At 37.1% G+C, this 13,765-nt stretch overlaps 1 protein-coding gene across 2 annotated transcripts in view; it reads left to right on the forward strand.

Annotated features, from left to right (window-relative positions):
- LOC101215118 (exportin-4) overlaps positions 1-13,765 on the forward strand; it is a 65,550-nt gene that overhangs the window by 22,389 nt on the left and 29,396 nt on the right. For both annotated transcript variants that reach the window (XM_011661964.2, XM_011661965.2), the window contains 6 exons: positions 10,697-10,808; positions 10,898-10,984; positions 11,107-11,245; positions 12,003-12,099; positions 12,178-12,240; positions 12,342-12,451. In XM_011661964.2, coding sequence (XP_011660266.1) covers positions 10,697-10,808; positions 10,898-10,984; positions 11,107-11,245; positions 12,003-12,099; positions 12,178-12,240; positions 12,342-12,451 — 608 coding nt within the window. The remainder of the gene's footprint in view (positions 1-10,696; positions 10,809-10,897; positions 10,985-11,106; positions 11,246-12,002; positions 12,100-12,177; positions 12,241-12,341; positions 12,452-13,765) is intronic.

Raw genomic sequence — 13,765 nt, forward strand, 5'->3', positions numbered from 1 at the left:
ATCTTAACTATATAAAACTATTTAATATAATATTTTATAATTAATTATTCATATTGAAATTAAATTATATTTATTTAATAATTTTTTGTTATTGAATAAAATAACTTAATTAATACTTAACTAATAATATTCATCTAATTTATAACTACATTACTTGTTCTCTTCCATTTCATTAAATAATTATTTAGTTTTGGGTTCCATATCCAAATTGGTAAATCAAATATATTCTTCAACTTCCATACATTAATTATCCTGCATATCCAAACATATACATTAGTTATCCTAGACATTCAAATCCAAGACATTTAATACCTATACCCATGAAACAATATTTGTAAAAGAATAAAATAACAAGATTCACTTGGTGTGTGTCTTGTTGTGTTGTTTTTCTTTTCTTTTTTGTGAAAAGGAAACATGATTTTAAATAATGAAAAGAGACGAAGTCACAAAGTACTCACTGGTAATACAAAAAATCAAAGGAACTTAAGGATTATGCACTCGGGAGTGGTTGACACCACCATAACTCCTACCATAGTGTTACAATCATACATGAGAGATATAGATTGTGACCCCACTAAGGGCAGAGAAGAAGAAAGCACGTCGATACACATAGAAAAACACGTCGACACGCATGATAAAGCATGTTGACATGAAGAGGGCAAGGACCTTGACGTGCATAAGCAAGCACGTTGACACTGGTCGAGGAAAGGGCCATGAGAATGGCCACAATGTTATCGAGGAGGACGATACATCGTTCAACACAACAAGACGAAGTGCACATGAAAGCTAGAGTGCGCATGAGTGTTTTCGAAGAGATTGTGATGTTTGAAGGGCGAGAACATGCATTCTCGGTGGTTAGTTCAGGCCCCAGAAGTTGGGTTCCGTCGTGAGTTTTGACGAACAGCTGTGGGGTTAAGTGTATTTTAGTATGAGATGCAAGCTTGTACGATTTTGTGAGAATCATAGTTCAAATGGATGCTCTACGACAATGTATAACTTTTCGCCACTTTGCATGTGCAAGCCAAGAAGAATGGGGAATGGCCATTGCATAATATATAAGGGGAGGCATGGTGTTGGCTCTCCACCACCCTTGGGCCCTGGTGCCTAAGTGAGCCACCCCATGGCACATGAGTGTGTCATAGTGTGGTCAAGCGTTGCGAGACGAGTCTCTCGATCAACTTTTTGTGTGGAGGAGTAACTGTGCGATACGTTCTGTCCTCTGGGGTTGTCCAGTAGAGTTCTTGTGCCTATACCCCACAAGGCCACAACAGAATGGTGTGGCTAAACAAAAAACCATCACCTCCTTGAAGTTGCTCACTCTCTCATGTTGTTTGCTTCTCTTCCTTCCTACTTATGGGGGGTTGCTGCTTCTCTGTGTGTTTGGTTGCATTGCCTCTGTTAATAGTCATGAGCCTAACCACACTAAGTTTGCTCCTCATGCTTAGTTGTATTTTTGTGGGGTATCCTTTGCACCAATAGGGCTACAAGCGTTATCATTCTCCCTTTTGAAAGTATTTCGTGTCCATGGATATCACATTCCTTGAGGATAAATCCTTCTTTTCTGTTAGCCATCTTTAGGGGGAGAGTGGGATTGTAGAGCCTAACTGCATTCACTTCATTCCCATGGCCCCTACTGAGCTTCCTGAACCCATTCTCCATGACATCGTTCTACCCACCAACCAAGTCCCAACTTACTATAAGAAGAATCTCAGAAAGGAAATGATGCCCCCACTTCTCCGTCGGCTCAGGTCCATGAATCTGAACCAACATAAGCTCAAGGTACTATTGAGCTGAACAATAGTAACCTTTGTGTTGAGAATGATATTGTTGATGTGGTTGAGGAGGAAAGGACTAATATGACAGTTTCAGAAGAGAACAAGATTGCCAAGAGTGATGAAACTCTAGTAGACACATAGGTGGGTGAGCCTAGCTCGGATGACTCAAATAAGCTAGATACCTATGATCCCTCTCTTGACATGCCCATTGCCTTGAGAAAGGGTACTAGGTTCTGTATGAAGCACTCTGTGTGTAATTACATATCTTATAGTAATCTATTAACTAAGTTCAGGGTGTTTACTACTAGTCTTGACATTGCAAAATACCCAAGGACATACATGAAGCTACGGAAAATCATGTGTAAGACTGGTATCATGAAAGGAATGGGAGCACCTTAGAAGAATAAGACATACAATCTTTACACTCTTCCTAGACGGCATAAGACAATGAGATGAATGTGGGTGTTCACTCTGAAGTACAAATCAGATTGGACCTTAGACAGCTACATGGCTAGGCTTGTTGCAAAAGGGTTCATTCAGACTTATGGGTTAGATTATTCAGGAACCTTTTCTTCTGTAGCAAAGTTAAAAACAGTAAGGATTTTTTTTTGTCTGTAGAAGTCAATAAAGAGTGACCTCTTGATCAACTTGATGTCAAAAATGCTTTTCTAATTGGTGATTTGGAAGAAAAAGTGTACACGAGTCCTCGAAGCTTTGAAGTTCAGTTTGACCAAGTTCTTAAGCTTAAAGTTCTTTTTATGGTTTGAAACAATCTCCTGGATCATGGTTTGACAGATTTACCATCTTTTTGAAATTTCAAGGTTTTTCTCGGGGATATTCTAATCACACATTGTTTAAAAAAGAATTTGAATCTAGGAAAGTTGCTGTGTTGATTGTGTATGTTGATGATATTGTCTTGTCAGGAGGTCATACGATTGAGATTACCAGGCTGAAAAAGAAGATCAATGATGAATTTGAAATCAATGACCTAGGGAATCTAAAGTACTTTGGGATGGAGGTGGCACGATCGAGGGAAGTGATCCTGTTTCACAAAGGAAGCATACTCTTGACTTGTTAAAGGAAACATGTATGACTGGATGGAGACTTGCTGATACCCCTATGAAATTCAATGTGAAACTGGGAAATCTTGGTGACAGAGTTCCTATTGATAAAGAAAAGTATTCGTGTTTAGTGGGAAAATTGATTTATCTGTAACACATGTGACCAAATATCTCCTAAGCACTTAGCATTGTTAGTCAATTTATGCAAGGCCCTACGAAGAACACATGGAAGCTGTGAATCACAATCTGCGATACTTAGAAACTACTCCAGGTAAAGGCTTGATATTCTAGAAAATTGACAGAAAATGTATTGAGGCCAATATCAACTCAAATTGGGCAAGACTAGTAACTGATTAGAAAGTCCACTTCAGGATACTTACCTTTGTGTGCAGTAATCTTGTTACTTGGAGGAGTTAGTTGCATGGTGTTTCGCTAGTAGTAGTGTTGAAGCCAAATACAAAGCTATGGGTTTAGGAATCTGTGAAGAGATCTGGTTGCATAAAGTTTTATCTGATCTTCAATAGGATTGTGAGTTACCTATAAAGCTCTTACGTGGGAATAAAGCTGCTATAAGTATACCTAATAATCCAGGTCAACATGACAGAATGAAAGATGTGGAGATTGACAGACATTTTATATAGGAGAAACTTGGTAACGACAATATCTGTATCCCGTGCATTCCTTCTAGTCAACAAATTGCCGATGTCTTCACCAAAGGGTTACTCAGGCAGAGCTTTGACTATTATATTAGCAAGTTGGGTCTGCTTGACATCTATGCTCCAGATTGAGAGGGAGTGCTATGAACATCATGACCGTATCTGCTACTTGATTCAGGGGCTACATATCATTTGACTGGATCCTATGATAATTTTCTATCATATCTTTTGAGTGCTTGTAATGAAAAGATTCGGATTGCAAATGGGTCCTTTACTCCTATTATGGGCAAGGGTCATATGTCTCCCATTGATGGATGTATCCAATGTGCTGTATGTAGTACCCACATTATCTTACAATTTATTATCTATTAGTAAGATAACTAGAGATCTGAATTGTCATGTTGTCTTCTCACTGGATAATGTTTTCTTTCAGGACTTGAGTTCGGGGAGGACGATTGACACTGCCCAACATAATAGAGGACTCCATCTTCTTGACGATGATGCTCTCTCTAGAAATTGTTATAGGACTAGTTTGTTGTCTTCTTATTTTTCATCTTCAAAAGAAGATCATATGTTGTGGCATTTTCGCCTTGGTCACCCAAATTTCCAATATATGAAATATTTATTTAATAAAGTTGATATCTCTTCTTTGTCATGTGATCGCATTCATGCAAAACAACATGGAGCCACCTTTCCGTTTGATCCTTATAGACCTTCTTAGCTCTTCACCCTTATTCATAGCAATGTTTGGGGTCCCTTCGAGTATTACCACCTCTTTGGAGAAACAATGGTTTTGTCCCTTCTATCAAAGCTTTGACTATTATGTTAGCAAGTTGGGTCTGCTTGACATCTATGCTCCAGCTTGAGAGGGAGTGCTATGAACACCATGACCGTATTTGCTACTTGATTTTATCGTAGATTTTCCTCCTCACTGATAAATTTGAGGTTTCGTGGTGTACTAGAGAGTAAGAAAGAGTATTAATTGTAATAGAAAGGGAGTTATTTGTATTTTTTTTTCTGAAAAGGATATGAGTCTCACTATTATTAATATTGAAAATAGAGAGACAAAGCTCAATGTACATGAGGGTTATACAAAGAGCAAAAAGGGGGAGGAGGATCAGCAGGCGCACCTAGGCATCTCAACTAGGTTGACACCTTCTTATTACCCTCTTCACATCCAAAAAGCAAAAGAAAAACCCATATACCAAGTTTCTAAAAAGAAATACAATATTAAATCAAAGGCCACAGTGCAAGGCCAAACAAGATGAAAGAAAAAACTATCCAAAACAAAATCATAAAGCAAGGCAGCAAGCCGAATACAAAGAAAAAAAACTAATAATCGTTGATTGAGCAAAAACTGATTGGAGCAGAAGGCTGATTCGGAAGGCATGATAATCTAGAACTTCAAGGTGGGGAGGCTATAAAGGCTGGCCAATTTAAAACAATCTGCTGCGAAGATTACTCCTGAAAATATTTAGATAATGAGCACCATGAAGATGCATTCAAACGAACAGAATCATAGCGTTCCAACCAAGTTGATGATTTATCATGGAAGACTCTTTGGTTTCTTTCAAACCAAATTTAAGCTAAAAGTGCTTTTACTGTGTTTGCCCACAACAATTCAGCTGTTTTCTTCTTCAAGTCTGGACCAGCAAAAATTTGAAACACATTGTTCTTAGAAACATGATAAAAACCTCAACAAAAATTGAATGCTTGGAGAAGGCAGAACCAACATTTATATGCAAAGACACAATCGAACAAAAGGTGCTGGATGTTTTCCATTTTATCAACACAAAGGGAGCAAGCATGAGGTAAGAGGGCATGGGAGGAAAGCTTTCTTTGAAGTACTAAGGCAAAGTTTAAATTTCCGAACAGCATAATCCATATGGATATATTTATCCTTGGACTGTTAGATTTCCAAAGCCTTTTGTATGAAGAACTTTCCAAAGGAGATGTCGAAAGATGCTGATGGGAACCGTACGTATTATGAAGTAAACTTTATTGATAGTATCTAGTCAATGACTTTACATGTAGGGAATCCTGTTCTTCTGTATCTTATCTTCCAAAGATGCACAGAATTCTCTCTCTATTTTCTCATTACAAATTGCCTGCTCTTTTCTTTCTTAGCCTCTCTTTTTATTACCGTAGCACTAACGGTATTAACTAACTTCTTAACTTCCTGACTAACTGTTTTGGCTAACAGTCTACCAACTATCTGTTTTAGCTAACAGTCTGCTAACTAACTTTCTTTCTTCTACTATAACGGTATATGACGGGAGGTCTATCAGATGCTTAACCAAGTGATTTTACTGAGAAGGAGCCTGAGGTATCAAGGGACCAAAACCTTTGATACGGAAAGGAGGCTGGTTGTGAAGAAGAAATCTGACTCAACAAGGTTTGAAAATCTAATATTTCCTCATCATTAAGCAATCTTCTGAAATAGATGGATCAAGAGTTGTTTGAAGAGTTCCAATGATCTAAAATAGACCCATTTGGATTGAGTGCAATCCTAACCAATCTTGAAAATTTACACTCCAAAGTGATAATGTCCATCCAAGGGTGCTTCCAAAACAATATTCTGCTGCCATCGCCTAATTTGGAAAGAGCCAATGAATCAATTTTGTGCCATTGCCTTGATATGCTAGTCCAAGGACTTCTTAGACTCACGGTTTCTTTTTCATTTCAATGCCAGTTGAAAGTACTACTTTCATGAATGCTTCTGATCACTTGACACCAAAGGGAATTTTGTTCTTTTGGGAAACATCATCCCCACCTAGACAATAAGGCCAGATTCTTGTGCTTCAGCTTGCCCAAACTAAGTCCTCCATCTTTGTAAGATTTAATTGCAGCATCCCATTTGACTAGGTGGTTTAGCTTGCCTCCCTTGTTTCCTTCCCAAAAGAACTTTCTCATGATTCTTTCCAAAGAGCTTAGAGCAGATTCTGGCATGAGGAAAACAAACATATAGTTGGTGGGGAGGCTGGAAAAAACTGATTTGCATAGTGTAATCCTCCCACCCCTAGGGAGATTGTATCTTCTCCATTTATCTAGCTTTCCATGGACTTTATCAAGAATGGGCTGCCAAAAATGAGCACTTTTTTGGATAACCTCCCAAAGGAAGACCGAGATAAATGAAGGGGAGACTTTCTACCTTGCAGTTTAAAATGTCTTCTGTTGAAATAACCTTATTGTCATCAATATTTAAACCACAAATTGCTGATTTATCCCAATTAATCATTTGACCGGAACACCATTCAAAGACTAGTAATGTTTTCCTACGATTTTCCATCCTTTCCTCATCAAATTTACAAAACTGGAGTGTATCATCTGCAAATTGAAAGATTCCAACTAGAAAGCCTTCAAACATTTATTTCTTATGAAGGTTGGAGAAGAGACTGCTCAAAACGTCACTAATCAGAAGAAAAAGGAAGGGAGAAAGAGGACCTTCTTGTCTAAGACCCCTTGAAGCTGAAATTCTTCCTCTTGGCCTTCCATTGATGAAGACTGAATATTTAGGATTCTTGATACATCCCATTATTCATGAGATCCATCTTTCGGTGAACTTCTTATGCACTACTTTTTCCAAAAATGCCCAATCCACTCTGTCGAAAGCCTTTTCAAGGTCTAATTTAATGATCGATCCCTTCTTTTTTCTGATTCTATAGTCCTCCACAACTTTGTTTGCAATTAAAATAGGGTCCAAAAAGCCGCTTTGTGATGGAGCAATAAGAAAGGGAGTTATTTGTATTAAAAGAGAGTTACTTGTTTTTTAAATGAGGAAAGTTATAAAGTTCATTAGAAGGGTAGTTTGGACCTTGTACTCATATTTCTGTATGAATACAACATTTATCTTCTCATTTGAGAGAATAATCATTTGATGAAAATTGGACTTTTGATTTGCACCAAATTTAGTATCAGAGCACCTCCAAGATTTGGGACAGATGGCCGAAAAAAGAGCTAATTGACTGATTGTGGAGGACAACCGTGTGGAAGAACAAGAGATGGCCTCTCTCCAAGAACATCAACCCGATGCTTGTTGTTTGTTGACTCTTCATTTGAGGGAATTTATGTGGCACTTACTGGTCTTCAAGAAAGCATTGATGCTTTCATAAGATGGGTGGAAATAATGGCGATAGCTCCTCATCAAAACCAAGAAAATGGCCGATCGTATGAGTGAGAATGGGTTGGAAGAGGAAGGAGAGACAACGATGCGATGAGGAACAGAAGAATTCAGCAAGAAGTACTTCAAGAAAGGCTTTCAAGAATTCAAAGACAAGTCCAAGAAAATCCAAGAAAGCAACAAAATATTCAAGAAATGCTCCAAGGATCCCCAAATTCAGATTCTTGAATCAATGATGATCGGGAGGAAGACTTTCACACTAAGGACACAGAGTTCCTTCGATTACGTGAATACTCCGGATCATAAGAAGGTAAAGTTGATAGCTCTCAAGTTGAAAGGGGGAGCCTCGACATGGTGGGTGCAATTAGAGGTAAACAGTGAAAGACAAGGGAAGAGGTCAATTTGTTCTTAGGACAAGATGAAGAACTTGATGAAGAAGAGATTTCTTCCCCCATTTTGAACAAACTTTGTACAACCAATGTCAAAATTGCAAACAAGGAACAAGAAAAATATTTGGTTAGGAGCAAGAACCAACTTGGCAGATCATAAGAAGGTAAAGTTGGTAGCTCTCAAGTTGAAAAGGGGAAACCTAGATACAACAACAATACTGAAATCTTACATATGACTATAAAAAATTTGGACTGGAAAACAACCTTCACCAAAGAAATGGGAGATCTTGAAAAGAATAATATGTGGGATCTTAGTGCTATTCCCGAAGAGAATAAATAGTTGTGTGCAAGTGAGTGTTTACTGTGAAGTATAAATCAGATGGAACTATAGATAGGTGCAAGGCTAGACTTATAGAGAAAGAGTTTACTCAAACTTGTGGGACAGATTATTTTGAGACTTTCTCCGTTATAGCGCTACGTCGAACACGATTTGGGTCTTTTTTGTTGCAGTTAATAAAGATTGGCCTCTTCATCAACTTGATGTGAAAAATGAATTTTTGACCGGTTAATTAGAAGTTTATATAAGCCCCTCCCCTCCCCCCGTTTTTGAAGCTTAATTTGATCATCAGGCATGTAAACTCGAGAGGTTTTTGTATGGTTTGAAACATTCCTTGAGAGCATGGTTCCACAAGTTTACTACATTTGTTAGGTTCCAAGGTTTCACCCAGGGACACTCTGATCACAAGCTGTTTACAAAATGGTCATTATGTAAGAAAATTGTTCTAATTGTGTATGTAGATAATATTCTCTTGTCAGGAGATGATACGACTTTGATCACTTGGCTGAAAAAGAAAATGGCTAACGAGTTTGAGATAAAAGATCTAGGGAATCTAAACTATTTCCTTGGAATAGGTGGCAAAATCAAGGGAAAGGATCTTTGTTACACAGTAGAAATACACCCTTGGCCTGTTAAAAGGAACAAGTATGATTGGATGTATACTTGCTGACGCTCCTATTAAATATAATGCAAAACTGGGAGATTTTGTGGAATATTTTGTCTAGTTAGGATTCTCTATACACTCTTGTATCTTGTTTGGTGTGTTCTTGAATGTGATGAGGGCACTAAGGAAGTGTCAACCTAGTTGAGATGTTCAGTTGCACCTCTTGATCCTTTTGGTCTCTTTGTTTTTTATCATTATATAACTCTCTTGTACTTTGAGTTTTATATTATTAATAAAGAGACCGTTCATTTTCAAAAAAAAAAAAAAAAAGGAATAAGGAGTGTTGAAGCTGGAATACAGAGCTATGAGATTGGGAATATGTGAAAAAGTATGGTTGAAGAAAGTTTTATCTGATCTTCATCAAGACTCTGTTTTACCTATGAAGCTCTATTGAGATAATAAAACGACTATAACTCTTGTATTTTGAGTTTTATATTATTAATAAAGAGGCCTTTTCCTTTAAAAAAAGAAAGGAAAAAGAAGCAGTGCTGAAGCTGGAAGACAGAGCTATGAGATTGAGAATATAATAAAAAGTCCGGTTGAAGAAAGTTTTGTCTGATCTTCACCAAGACTGTGTTTTACCTATAAAGCTCTATTGAGATAATAAAGCGTCTATAAGCATAGCCAATAATCCTGACAACATTATAGAAGGAAACATGTGGAGATTGACAGCCACTTTGTACCGTATATTCTATCTTGTCAACAAGTTGCTGATGTTCTCGCAAAAGTTTTACTTTGGCCAAGTTTTGATTTGTGTTAGCAAGTTTGGTTTGATTGACATCAATTTAAGGGGGTTTGTTGATAGTTCTAGCCTCGAGGGTATTTTAGTATTTTACTTTACCCTAAGTTTATTTACTTTTTTGTATTAGGGATTGCTAGAGCCTATAAAGTTGTCTTCTTCGGTAATTTTCATTGTGTGTGAAACAGAAACCGAACAGTGGCAGTACCGTATATTCCATCTTGTCAACAAGTTGAAGATGTTCGTGCAAAAGGGTTATTTTGGCCAAATTTTGACTTGTGTTAGCAAGTTTGGTTTGATTGATATCTACTCTCCAATTTAAGGGGGTTTGTTGATAGTTCTAGCCTCAAGGATATTTTAGTATTTTTCTTTACCCTAAGTTTATTTCCTTTTTTGTATTAGGGCTTGCTAGCCTATAAAGTTGTCTTCTTTTGTAACTTTCATTGTGTGTGGAAGTATTAGAAGACTCTCTATTGTGGTTTTTTCGCTTTGTTTTAGGGTTTCTATGTAAACCTTGTGTTCTCTTTGTTGGAGATGTTGAGAGTCATTAGAAAAACCAAGGAGACTCACACTCAAAATAAGATAGATGGGCTACTCGTCTCATTGTCAACTGGTTTTGAGATGGAACCTCATACTATCAAATACTCTTTTCTACTTTTTAAATCCAACATCTTGATGCAATCAAGGAATTTGCTACTTTGCCTTGTGCTTTGAAAATTCTGTTCTTAATGATATGTTGTGAATGACTTGGGAGTATTTTCTATAGTCTTGGGGCTTCGTGTGGATATCTCATCTCTCTTGCATTTTGGATTTTGCCTGTCCTCAGTTTTTAATGAGAATTTTCTTTTTCTATTCACAAAATTATGTTATGTGATTTGTTTTATCTGTCACTGAGTATAATATTATTGTTAATAAAAAAGTTCCTGTTGTAGTAAGAATGTTGTTTAATGATCAGATAATGGGCAGATGCATGAAAATCATCTATTACAGCTCCTTTTGGGGATAATACAGTGGATTGATCCTCCGGATGCTGTTTCGAGAGCAATTGAAAGTGGAAAATGTGAAAGGTTAGCTTGCACTTTTGATTTCTTCATGATCCTTCTGTTCAATATTTTGTCTGTTTTTCTCATGTACAATATCTTTTTCTTGGGTTAAGTGAAATGCTTGATGGTTGTCGTGCATTGCTATCCATTGCAACCGTAACAAGTCCCTCTGTGTTTGACCAACTACTTAAATCAATCAGGTCAGTAAAAGAGCGTTCCTTGTGATTCAGTAACAAATTTATAGTCATGCTTTGTAACTATTCCATTTTTAATTTATATGGTTGGTCACGTTTGATCGGATTCTTTTGCATTGATATTCCAGACCGTTTGGCACCCTTCAACTGTTATCTAGTTTAATGGGTGAAGTTGTAAAGGTTCTTATGACCCATAACAGCGAGGAGGAGACGTGGAGTTGGCAGGCCCGTGATATATTACTTGATTCCTGGACAGCCCTCCTCATAGTATGTAGCACTCAATATTTAATAAATTGTCTTGTAATTGTATTAAGTTTGAACTAGTAAATCTTCATTACCAAGAACAATGCAGTTATGGGGTGATTGGATAAAGTTTGGCTAGTCAATCTTCTTCATTAAGGAGAACAATATTGTTGGTGATATATAATTAAATTTGCCTTCAACCACAAGCTTAAGCTTTTGGATGAATTGGTGGTTTAATATGGTATCAGAGCAGGTGGTCCAGGGAGGTCCTGTGTTCAAGCCCCTGCATTGTCGTTTCCTCCCCATTTAAAATTGATTCCACTTGTTGGGCCTTTCAGATATTTCAAGCCAAAGCCCAACAAGTGAGGGGGAGTGTTGGTGATATATAATTAAATTTGCCTTCAACCACAAGCTTAAGCTTTTGGATGAATTGGTGGTTTAATAAATATAATTATTCTGCCTTGATTCTTCTTCCGTTCTTCTTTCAAACACTAGGAGACGTCCGTCTAAAAATTTTATCTTTAGATTGTCTTGTCCTAGTTTTTAGTGGAGTGTCTTGTCTTGTCTCTCTTATGCCTCTCATTTTCTGCTTTTAATGCTAAAAGGACCATTGGCTTCCAGAAACACTATTGCTTGCACTTGGTTGAAGATGAGTCACAGTTCTTAATTGCACGGATATTTATCTGTATATTTTAAATATTTCTGACATTGTATGATTTTGGAACTAATTATTGCAATAAGTAGTCTAAATTGAGATTTCTTTTGCCCTTGTTTTCTTCAGCCATTAGAGAGGTGTGGTCAGAATTCATTGCTTCCACAAGAAGGTATCAGCGCTGCTGCTAACTTGTTTGCTTTGATTGTGGAATCAGAGCTAAAAGGTGGTTAGAGCTTGCTTCTAAATTTGAGAAATCTTCTCTTAACTTATATTATTAGCTAATGGTGATATGGGGTCGCAGCTGCATCTGCCTCTGCATTAGATGACAATATTGAATCTGAATATTTTCAAGCTTCCGTTTCTGGTGAGAGAATTATAGTAACCTACTTTTCAAAACCATTATTGTGATAAATGATGTTCTACCTGCTACCATTTGTCACTATCTGCATTTTGTTGCTTCTGCAGCCATGGATGAAAGATTAAGTGCTTATGCTCTTATTGCGAGGGCAGCAATAAATGTCACAGTTCCCTTCCTCATAAGATTGTTCTCAGAGCGTCTCTCGAAGCTTAATCAGGTTCCTTTCCATGCACTAAGGATACCTTTGTGGAACATTCTACGATGTTAACTGCTTGAATAATGGGTTTGTTATTTAGTTTTCAACATTTCAAATGTGGAAAAAGAAAAAAAGAATTAGACCATGCTGGGTTCAGAGTTAACCTGATTTGTAGTTCAAGTTCATCTGTCATTTGACCCATCTAGCTCAAGGGGTACAATCATCCCATGCATGAGAGTCAGCGACTGATAAAGTGAAGTCCATATAAACTATTTGATATGTATAAAATGAAGTACAATGACCATTTGAAAGGTTCTTATCCTTAGGTACAAAACTACTTGACGTGTATGTATTTTTTTCCAATAAAAAACCTTTTGATTAAATTAGTCGTATGTCTTCAAGTAGTAATGGTGGAATCCCCCAAAATGTGATAGAAAGTGTTCAAGTGTGAGAATCAGAAACTGATCAAGCTTACACTAAAGTTATGATGCCTACAAGAAGAAATGAAATCGCTATTTGGAAGATGCTTGTTTTCAGAATAGAAGATTTTAGTTTTAAATCAACCTGTCTAATCTGTTCATGCTTTTATTTTTTGAAAAGCTCTTTATTAATATATTAATAATGAAACAGAAACTCATAGTACAAGAGAATTATACAATGAGCATGTAAACCATGGATCACGAGGTGCACCTAGGCATCTCAATTAGGTTGACACCCATAGCACCCTCGTCATATCCAAAGAAGCTAAAAAAACCAAAAACAAAGGTGTATGTCCAAAAGCAAAACAAAACAACTCAAAGGAAGTACAAAGAAATAGAAATAAGAAGACTAAACACACTAAACATCCAATTGAAGAAAAGACGACTGATTAGGCTTATATCTTGCACTGAGTCAATCTTGAAATCCTTGGTGAGGGAACACCATGAGGAGGCTAAAATTTTATTGACTCCAACGGGTTCTTACACCAGGAAGCTTGAAGGTGTTCATGCATTTATTAGTGAACTTTTTATTAGAAGAAATGAAATGCTATTTGGATGCATTTCATTTCCTCCTCAATCCACTGTTTGGGGAGAGGTCGTTTTCTCTTGTGCGCTAGTGTTTGTGCCACCTTATGGGTGTTCTGGGATGAGAGGAATAGTAGGGTGTTTAGGGATAAAGAGGGAGTGGAGAAATCTGGTCTCTTGTTCATCTTCTTGTTTCTCGTTGGGCTTCAATTTTGAAGACCTATTGCAATTAAGCTTTAGACATGATTTTGTATAGTTGGAGTCCCTTCTTGTTGAGGGAGTCCCTTTTTTTGTGGACTTGGTTTTTGCATGCTCGTGTATTCTTTCATTT

The sequence above is a fragment of the Cucumis sativus genome, chromosome 1, assembly GCF_000004075.3.
Source record: "Cucumis sativus cultivar 9930 chromosome 1, Cucumber_9930_V3, whole genome shotgun sequence".
NCBI lineage: Eukaryota > Viridiplantae > Streptophyta > Magnoliopsida > Cucurbitales > Cucurbitaceae > Cucumis > Cucumis sativus.